General features: G+C 40.9%; 1 protein-coding gene across 1 annotated transcript in view; it reads right to left on the reverse strand.

Moving 5' to 3' along the window:
* Positions 1–10,558, reverse strand: part of PDE3B (phosphodiesterase 3B) — a 174,163-nt gene that overhangs the window by 162,394 nt on the left and 1,211 nt on the right. Inside the window, exon 2 of the mRNA XM_021685778.1 lies at positions 9,228–10,206. Coding sequence (XP_021541453.1) covers positions 9,228–10,206 — 979 coding nt within the window. The remainder of the gene's footprint in view (positions 1–9,227; positions 10,207–10,558) is intronic.

Here is a 10,558-nt window from a genome sequence, read left to right on the forward strand (position 1 = left end):
ATCATGACCTGAGCCGAAGGCAGTCGCTTAACCAACTGAGCCACCCACGCGCCCCATTTTACAACTTTTACCTACCAGACAGCTCACAAGCATTGTACCTAAAAATTGAAAAAGATATACTATTTTCAAGCACACAGAAGATATGTTCTGAAAACTGATCATATGTTAGGCCACATTCTTTGCTCACAAGGCAATTAAATCAGAAAACAACAATAAAATAACGAGAAAGCCTACATGATTAGAAATTTTTATTATTTCTAAAGAACTTGTTAGTCAAAGGGAAATCAAAATGAAAATCAGAAACTGCTTAGGGCTGAACCATAACAATACTACACATCAAAACTTGCGAGATTCAACTAAAGCAGTAGTTACAGAAAAATGTATAATCTTCAATGCATACACTAAAAAAGCTAAAAATTGACGACATTGGCATCCCAGTTACAAAGTTAGAAAAAGAGGGGCGCCTGGGTGGCTCAGTTGGTTGAGTGGCTGCCTTTGGCTCAGGTCATGATCCCAGGGTCCTGGGATCGAGCCCCTCATCGGGCTCCCTGCTCAGCAGGAAGCCTGCTTCTCCCTCTGCCTGCCGCTCCCCCTGCTTGTGCTCTCTGTCAAATAAATAAATAAAATCTTAAAAAAAAAACCAAAAAACCAAAGTTAGAAAAAGAACAAGAAGGGGCACCTGGGTGGCTAAGTCGGTTAAGCTTACGACTCTTGATTTTGGCTCAGGTCACGATCTCAGGGTCATGGGACCAAGCCCTGCTCCAAGCTCCTCGTTCAGTGGGGAGTCTGCTTGAGATTTTCTCTCTTCCTCTCCCTCTGCCCCTCCCTGCCACTCCTGTGTATGAACATGAGACACGCGTACTCTCTTTCTCTAAAATAAATAAATCTCAAAAAAAAAACTCAAAGAAAGAAAATAATAATAAAAGAGCTGATATAAATAAAGTAGAAAATAAGTACCAATCCAAAGAGCTGATTTTTTAAAAAAATTAAAAAGCAAATAAACTTCTAGCAAGGCTGATTAAGAAACAAAGAAAAAAGAGACAAATGATATTAGAAATGAAAAAGACATAAATTCAAATGCTGAACAGTCTAAACAGATAATAAAGATATTATGAACCAAGAAAATCTGAAAAGTTACATTAAATAAATTCCTAGAAAAATATAACTTAAAAATTTCAATCAAAAACAAATTCATCTCTAAACTGTTCAACAAAAGATTTAATTCAGTGCTGATCAAAATCCCAAGAGGATTTTTTGTGAAACTTGACAAACTTATTCTAAAATTTATATTGAAAAGCAAAGTCCAAAAAAACCCCCAACATACTCTTGAATAAGAGTAACTATTCAAGTGGATTTACCATATATTGTCTTATTATAAAGCTATTATAATTAAGACAGTGTGGTATCAACACAGGGTGCATAAACTAACCAATGAAACCTAGAGGGGTGCCTGGGAAGCTCAGTCAGTTAAGCTTCTGCCTTGGGCTCAGGTTATGATCCCAGGGTTCTGGGATCGAGTGCCACATGGGGCTCCCTGCTCAGCGGGGAGTCTGCTTCTCCCTCTCCGTCTGTCTGCCCCTCCCCCTGTTTGTGCTTGCTCTGTCAAATAAATAAATAAATCTTTAAAAAATATTAAAAATAAAAAGAAAGAAACCTAATAGAGAGCCCAGATACAGATTCAGATATACACTGAATCTTGATATATGCAGTGGTAGCACTGCTGATAAATGGAGAATAATTTTTCAATAAATTGTGTTGACATAAATGAATATTCACTGGATAAAAAATGAGACTGGATCTCTATATCACATCACACATATAAATTAATTCTAGGTGGGTAAAAACATTTTGAAAGGAAAAACTTTAAAACTTTAAAAAGACAATATAGAAGTCTATTTTATGAATTCCAATAGGGAAGGGTTTTATGAACAAGACACAAAGAGTCTTACCATTAGAGGAAAAGACTGGCAAATCTGACGGCATTAAAATTAAGAACTTCAGTTATCAAAAGACACCATAAAAACTGAAAGAAAATATGGCCAATTCAAATAATCAATAAAGGATTAATGTCCAGAATATATAAAGAACTCATGATTTAATGAGGAAAAAATGAACCACCCAATTTTTTTTTTTTAAGATTTTATTTATTTATTTGACAGACAGAGACACAGCGAGAGAGGGAACACAAGCAGGGGGAGTGGGAGAGGGAGAAGCAGGCTTCCTGCTGGGCAGGGAGCCCGGATGCGGGCTCGATCCCAGGACCCTGGGATCATGACCTGAGCCGAAGGCAGAAGCTTATCCAACTGAGTCTCCCAGGTGCCCCTGAACCACCCAATTTTTAAAAGAGCAAAAGATATAAACAGGTAATCCCTGAATAAGAAATGTAGTCCATAAACATAAAAAATACTCAGCCTTATGTGTAATTAGTTAACTACAAATCAAAATCACAAAGAAACACCATTTCACACCCATTAGAGTCGGTAAATAGGAATTATCAGTTTGATGGCATGCTGATTCACTGCTAGCAAAAGTATAAATGGTATAAGCATTGTGAAAAACAATTCAGCTTGCCAGAGTGTCTTAGTTTTCTACTTACTGCCACTTGTACGGGTTGAATTGTGCTCCCCAAAAAAAGATGTTAAAATCCTAACCTTCAGTATCTCAGAAGGTGACTTTAGTTGGAAATAAGGTCTTCACAGAAGTAATTAAATTAAAATGAGGTCATTAGCATGGGCCTTAATCCTATATGACTGGGCCCTTACAAAAAGGGGAAATTGGGACACAAAGGGAACAGGCACAGAGGGAAAAACTAGGTGAAGAGACACAGAGAAAGTGCCATGGGAAAGTGAAGGCAAAGATAGGGGTGATGCATCTATAATCCAAAAAATGCCTAAGATCGCCAGCAAACTACCAGAAGCTGGGAGACAGGCACAGAACAGCTTCACCCTCAAAGCTCTTGCGAAGGAACCAACCCTGCCCGGACACACCCTGATCTTGGACTTCTAGGCTCGAGAACAGACACAATGGATCTCGGTGATTTAAGCCACCCAGTTTGTGGTACTTTGTTATAGCAACCCATGCAAACTGTTATAGCAGTTAATGCAAATGAATACATTCCTTTAATAAATAACCAAAAACTCAGTGGTATAAAACAACATAAATTTATTATCTTAGAGTTCTATGGGTCAGGCTGGTCTGACTGAGCTAAAATCAAGGTATCGGCAAGGCTTCATTACTTTCTGGGAGCTCCAGGGAAAAATCCCTTTCCTTGTCTTTTCCAGCTTCAAGACAGTGCCTGCTTTCCTTGGCTCCAGGCCTTTTTCTCCCACCTCAAAGCCAAAGGTGGATTGAGTCTTTTTCACACTGTATTATTCTAACCGTAATGCCACTGTTACATCTCTTGCTGTGATCTCTTCTGTCTCCCTCTTCTGCTTTTGAACGGCCCTTGCAATTATACTGAATCCACTCAGATAATCCTGGTTGAATTCCCCATCTCAAGGCCCTTAACTTAATCTCATCTGCAAAGTCCCCTTTGCCATGTAAAGCAACAAATTCATAAATTCCAGGGATTAGAACAGGGACATCTTTGTGGTACCATTATTCTGCCTAGTAAAGTTGAATACAAACGTACCTTGCAACTCAGCAATTCTACTTCTAGATGCACACATGCACCAGGAGACCTTTACAAGAATTTTCATAGCAGCATTGTACATAATAGCAAAAAAATTGAAAACCACCCAAGGGTCCATGAACAGTGGAATGGATAAATAAATTTTACTATGGCCATACAATGAAATTCTATAGAGCACTGAAAATTAACTACAACTATCCAAATCAACATGCATGAATCTTAGAAAACATCAAAAAAAGGTTATGGAAGAATTCATACAGCATGATTCTATTTACTTAAAGTTCAGACATAGGCAACACTAACAACACATTATTTACTTAGGAAACATTCATGAGGATTATAATTATGAAGATAAGCAAGGGAATGAATAGCAAAAAAAATAAATCAGGATAGATGTATTGCCTCTGGCACAGGGAGAAGGAGAAGCAAAATAGGTTACACAGGGAACTTCAAAGAAAATGAGTGCTGAGTACATGACTTTAGTTTTACTTTCTTCTTTAAACTGTATAAAAATATACATATGTATAGTCTTTCATGCATGGCATTTCTCATTTACAAATTTAAACATTAAATAACTGTAAAATACAATGAATGCAAGTTGTATGAAATCTAAGGAAGTAGTCAAACAACGTACTCTAACTGACAGAGGAGGGATAAAGAAGATCTTTATCTTTTAAGATCCCCGCTAGGTAGCAATAGTGAAGGGAAAGTTCTAGGTTGTAAAAGTAAAAGACAGCAGGAAATACATTCCTCTGCCCCAAGATCTAGGAAAAAGCTTCTAATAATCACTTAAATAAACGTGGATTAACTTCTATATGATAAGGTGAACAATGTCATAAACTGTCAGAAATGACTCAGAACTCAGCTCTCCTCAAGTTTTGCTTGGCTAACACAGTTGTTCAGTTTGTTTTGTTCAGATTGAATGCCCTTAGGCAAAGTAGGCAATGATCAGTTCACTTCCATTCTTCTTACCCTCTCCTCCTTCCTCAACATGTAACATAAATATGTTATGTAGCTGGCCTCTGAAGGCACTGGAGTTTGAGACCAGCTGCATCCTGAAAAGTCACCTGAAACAACCACATGAGGTACCAAGTGTGTCTTCAAGGTCATTATGAGCCAGATGATCAAGAGTCTCTCTTATCTTTCTCTCTCCCACCACTCTCCACCCTACCACCTTTTTTTTTTTTTTACCAAGGATATCATTTATCACATAATTGGAGATAACTGGCAAAATTAAAGACAGCCTTGGAAAACTACGACTGCAGGGGCATATGCTCTTTATGGAAAATACAGAGGGACTAGGAGCCAAGACCTGGGCTCTAATCCCTGTATCCCAATATTTCACAGCATAACCTAGACACGATACTATCTCTCTGGAGTTGAATTACTTTCCTTTCTATAAAATGACATTTCAATTAGATAAATTTTAAATCTCTCTATAGCTATATAAATATATTTATGTTGAAATAAACTGGAAATTTTCAGCAAATATAGTTTGTTCTTGCTTTGGATGGGGTATAGGAAAGTGGGAAAATGTGCTAGGGAAATGGGCTGACATGGTAACTGAATGGGAAAAAGGAAAGAGACTGAAATGGGCCTCCCTCTGAGGAGGACAATGAAAACAAACTATACAGTTTTACTCATGGTTGACCCTACTTACCTTTCACTCAGTATGGGAAAACACAAACTATGAAGATGTTATTATTTCATATGATATAATGAAAATATTCTATCTCACATCATCACTGCTTCACGTGATTTGTTACCTTTTTTTTTTCACCTTTTACTTTTAAATATGGCCAACTTTGCCATAATGGAACTTTGTCCTCAGCTTACACACTGATGTATCACTGTACTTTCTAGATTCTTAATCTTGGGACGCCTGGGTGGCTCAGGTCATGATCCCAGGGTCCTGGGATCGAGCCCTGCGTCAGGCTCCCTGCTCCACGGGAGGTCTGCTTCTCCCTCTCCCACTCCCCCTGCTTGTGTTCCCTCTTTCGCTGTGTCTCTCTCTGTCAAATAAATAAAATCTTTAAAAAAAATAAAATAAAGATTCTTAATCTTAAATAAGATTTTCTTAAAGGAGATTTCAACCAGTGTGAATGGTAAAAACAAGAGAAAAGAAGTCTACAAGTCAATAACAATAAGCAGTCCTCAAACAGCCAGAACCAAGGATGGATGTGAATCCATGTGGTGTTCCGTAAATCCCAGATGGCTTTTTAAAAAACAAAACAAGCAAAAGGCTAAAAGCAGGCTATAGAGGACTTTGCAAGCAAGAGTCAAGAGCATGAACTTTATCCTGTGAACAATGAAAAACCTAAGAGATTTTTAAGAGTGATTTGATTAAATCTGTGTTTTTGAAAGATAACGCAGATGACAGAGTACATATACAATATTTACAAAATAGAGTATAAAATAATTATGTAGGTTGATATTTTTCTACAAAAACATTAACATGAAATTAGAATAAAACACTCATTAAAACCATAAAATAAATATCAAAAACACTAAAGTATTATTAAAGAAATTCATAGTGGGTTTTGCCTTGCAAATTCCTTAAAGGGGTAGTCACTTAAACTTTAAAAATTTTTTTAAAAGCCTTCATACTACATGTGTATATCTTTTTCAAATAAAATTAACACTTTAAGTAATATTTATGGGCTTTAAGGCCACAGAATCTTTAAATATTTACCCAACCATTTAGAAAGCACCTAGCATTTTAGGTATAGAAAAATTTCTCACACACTAACTTACATCTTTCAAAGCCTCGTACTTACCTAGTCTATCACACAACAAAGAATCTGGCTGAAAAGCTGAAAACTACACTGTAGACTACACAAGTAAAATGGCATAGATATTTAGTTTGTTAAATTCTGGCTTCTATGTAGACAACTGATTTTTTTTTCTTTTAGCTTCCTATTAATTTCAGCTGACTGCTGGCAAATGTACTACAGACTTAGCGCTTCTTTCCATTAACCCACCAGCACTAACTAGATTTAACCTTTAAATCTCTAAATGCTTTGTGAATAACAACAAAAACCCTTCGCTAAGAACTGACACAGACACAGCATTTACACCAGATGCTACCAATCTAATTATGAAAATAAAGTATCTTACAAACATATGCCCTGATTTTTCAACATCATACCTAACATCCCAAAACTTAAAAATTATTTTAGATCTGCTCTGACACAATTAAAAATGTTTATTATTAATGAGTTTTCAATTGTTTTTCAAAGAGGTTCATAAAAACATTTAAGTACTTAAGGAAATGAAAGTATAATTATTTTGTTATCAATCCAAAAATGAATCTACATACACTTTTTAGAAGTTCTCTATTCAAAAAACAGAGTATTTTTTCATCTTTTCCAATTAAAAAAAGATAGCAGTATTAACACTCAACATTTAAGTTAAAGTTCAAGAACTACTAATTTGTGATGTTTTACTTACATTTTTATTTATAACTTACTAAAAGAAATGGATTCTAAAATGAGAAGTTATTATAGAATTAATGTACTGGGATCCCCTAACTTGACAGGATCCTGAGACTCAGAAAAATTCACTCACTGACTCTTCCAGGATTACACAGCAGAGCCAAGATTTTACCCTTGACCCTCTGCCGATGAATTCAGGACATTTCCCCCTGTATCAAGTTCTACCCAAAATCTTTTTTGTCTTCCTTCACTTTCTGAAACAAAAAGGTGGCTTCACAATTTTCATATACAAAGTTCAGCACTAAAATTAGAAAATCTCTTATCTTTTACTTCCATAAAAGTACTGCCCTTTTTAAAAGTGAAATTGTATTTTCCTCTAATACAAGTAATAAATGAAGCAACCTAGCAATAATAACAACAGTGTACCTAGCTGAAGGCTGAAAAGGGTTGCTGCTTTGGAAAGGGCATCAGACTAGGATTAAGACGACCAGGAATTTTCGATTTACAAGACAACAGCCACAATGGACTACGCCAACAGATTACAATTAAAATACATTAAAGTGTAATACTGTTAAGTACAGGAAATTTGTCTACAAATGTGATGAGATTGCTAAAACACTTTTCCGGTGTTAAAAAAATACAATCTATTCACATATAGTCAAACCAAATGCCATTCAGGCTATGAAATGGGCTGGTATTACGCTCACTGTTCTGCAGTAAATCTTCTCACAACAGTTTTTCTCCTGACACACATTTTTCTAAGCATTGTCTAGTATCACTGGCTGTAAACTAAGAAAGCAAAAGGCATAACATTTTTTGAACAATTCTTTCTAGCATGTGGCCAAATAACTACAGACCACAAAAGCGGCCTCTGAGAGCACTTTTCAAGAAGTAAAGTGTGGTCTCACTGAAACAGTGCAGATCAGTGTTAAACATAAAATCAGTGAAGTAGCTTGAAGATTATTAAGAAAAGAGAGCATCAGATGTAGCAAGAACAAGAAACGTTTGTGTCAAATACACTGCATTACAGTGTAAAACACATCACCAATCAAAAAGTCTGAAAACCAATGGGATAGACTCCTACTCTCCTACTTAAAACCTCTACACACATCCTTTTAGTTGCTTAGAAAACAGCATTGAAAACTTGAAAGGTCTAGGTTCAAATCCCTGCACTGCCACTTACTGGATGTGTGAAGTTGGGTAGCCTCTATAAGCCTCAATTTACTCAGCTCTAAATTGGGATTGTCATCTACCACACAGGGTTTTTGTGAGCATTTGGGACAATATATGTAATATTTCGCACCTAGCACATGCTCAATGAATAACAACTATATTCGCTGATTTCTTGGTGATGTAGAACAAGATTTCTCTAAACCACATAAAGAGAAACTCTTCCCTGAGGAGGATTTCAATTCCTTTAAAAAACAAAAACATGTAAACCTACGGGGAAAAAAAAAATGGAAATGCTTTTGGCATCTTTCCAAACATTACTAAGTTTAAAGGTTAAATTGTTACAACATTCTCCTAATTATGCAACAAATACACACGACCATGAGTTAGTCTGTAAAAGATTATAATGGCCTATATTACTGAAATGGGGGAGGGGGAAGAACCCTTAACAATTATTTCCAACGATCTTTTCATCTACACGAAGCCTCAGTTCCGAAGCTCATCGCTGTTCATTATATGATATCAAATTCTTCCTCTCGATTATCAAGAATGAAAGGGCACTGATTAAAATTTATATATATACACACGTATTCAATCTAATGCCCGTATGTTATCACTGGGGAGACACCACCATTATAACAGCAACAACTAGCATCAAAAAGACCTACATCAGTGTATACTAAAGTGGCAGTCGTCGATCTATTAAACCGCAAATAATTCACTTCATTCCTGAGAACTCATCTATCGCATAAGCAAAGTCTTTAAAAAGTGCAATATGATCAGTCTCCTCTTTCATTTCCATTCCAAGATAAAAGGTACCTCTGCGTGTTTAAAAAGCCTCCTGTAATTTAGGAATTCTTTCCAGAACAAAACTTTTTTTTTTCCCCCACCCTGGAAGTGAACATGCTTTCAAGTACGCTAATTCAGGATGGGAACTGAAGCGATAAAACCGCGCTCACTTCCTTACCAAGCCGTGCTCTCTGGTAACATACCTGTTCTCGGGAAATGCAAGGCAACGAAGGTCTCCTGAACATCTTGCAACTGCCGGAGTAACCGGCCGAAGTTTCTCCGAACGACACGCAGCTGGACCTCCTGCGGGGTCTGATCACAGGCACTTTGTCCTCGGAGGCACTGGCCAAGCGAGGATGGTGAGGGGCTTCCCTGATCTGAAAGAAGTGATCCAAGCCCAGGGCTAGCAGGCAGCCGGCGTCCCCGACCAGGCAGGAGAGCAGCGGCCTGAGGGCAGCGGGCAGAGACCCGAGGCCGGTGAAGGAGACCCACCAGACGAAGCTGGAGAAGAGCAGCACCAGGATGCTGTGCCGGAGCCTCGCCGGGTGCGCGAGCGTCAGCAAGCCCACGCAGCTCAGCACCAAGAACAACCTGCCCGCCACCGCCGGGGGCGTGTGCGGGGCCGCGGCGGAGGCCCCCGCGTCTCCGGACCCCCAAGCCCAAGCCCACGCCTGCCACACCAAGAAGTCCCCCAGGTAACAGCAGGCGGGCAGCGCCAGCAGCCACCAGGAGCCGCCGCCGCTCCGGCCCGGCCCGGGGCCCCGCTTGCTCCGGGTCAAGAAGCAGGTGAGGAAGAAAAAGGCACAGGCGATGCTGAACAGGGGGCTGAGGCTGTGAGAGCACACGCTCAGCAGGGTCCGCAGCCGGGCGGCCCCGGCAGCCCAGCTCCCGGGCCCCGAGCCGAGCAGCAGGGCGAGGACAAAGGCGGCCAGGGCGCCCAGCGAGAGGCGCGCCCGGGCGGAGGGGGAGCCGCGGCGCGGCTGCTGGGGGGAGGCCGGTGGCGGCAGCAGCAGCTCCACGTTGCAGAAGCGGCAGAGGTGGAAGAAGAAGCCGCGCGGAGGGTCCTGCCGCAGGGGGCTCACGCAGCTCTTCACGTAGCCGTTCCTCAGACTCTCGGGGGAGGAGGCGGCCCCGTCCGGCGGCTGCGGGCACCGCATGGCTTTGGCGTCTCGCTCGTCCCTCCTCACCGCCCGGACCGCGGCTGCAGCTCGCGCTCCCTCAGCCCCCGCCCCCGCGCTCGGGGCGCCCCCCGGCTCGGCTGCGCGTCAGGGTTGCGCCCGCCGCCGCGGCCCGGGGTCCCCGCCGCGCGGGCGGAGGAGTGGCGGGGTCCGGGACATGCTGACGGAGGAGAGCGGCGGAAGGGACTGTTCTCGGGACCGCCGCGGCCGCCCCCTCCGTGTCCCTCGGGCACTTCTCAGGACTGGAGACTCGGCGTCGCCGCCCAGCTCCCGCGGGCTACAACAGTTAGCTCCCGGCCCCAGCCTGGTCCGTTGGGCGCGCGAGCGGCGGCGGGCGGGCGGGCGCTCCTCCCCCG

Source organism: Neomonachus schauinslandi, chromosome 11 (genome assembly GCF_002201575.2).
Source record: "Neomonachus schauinslandi chromosome 11, ASM220157v2, whole genome shotgun sequence".
Classification (NCBI taxonomy): Eukaryota; Metazoa; Chordata; class Mammalia; order Carnivora; family Phocidae; genus Neomonachus; species Neomonachus schauinslandi.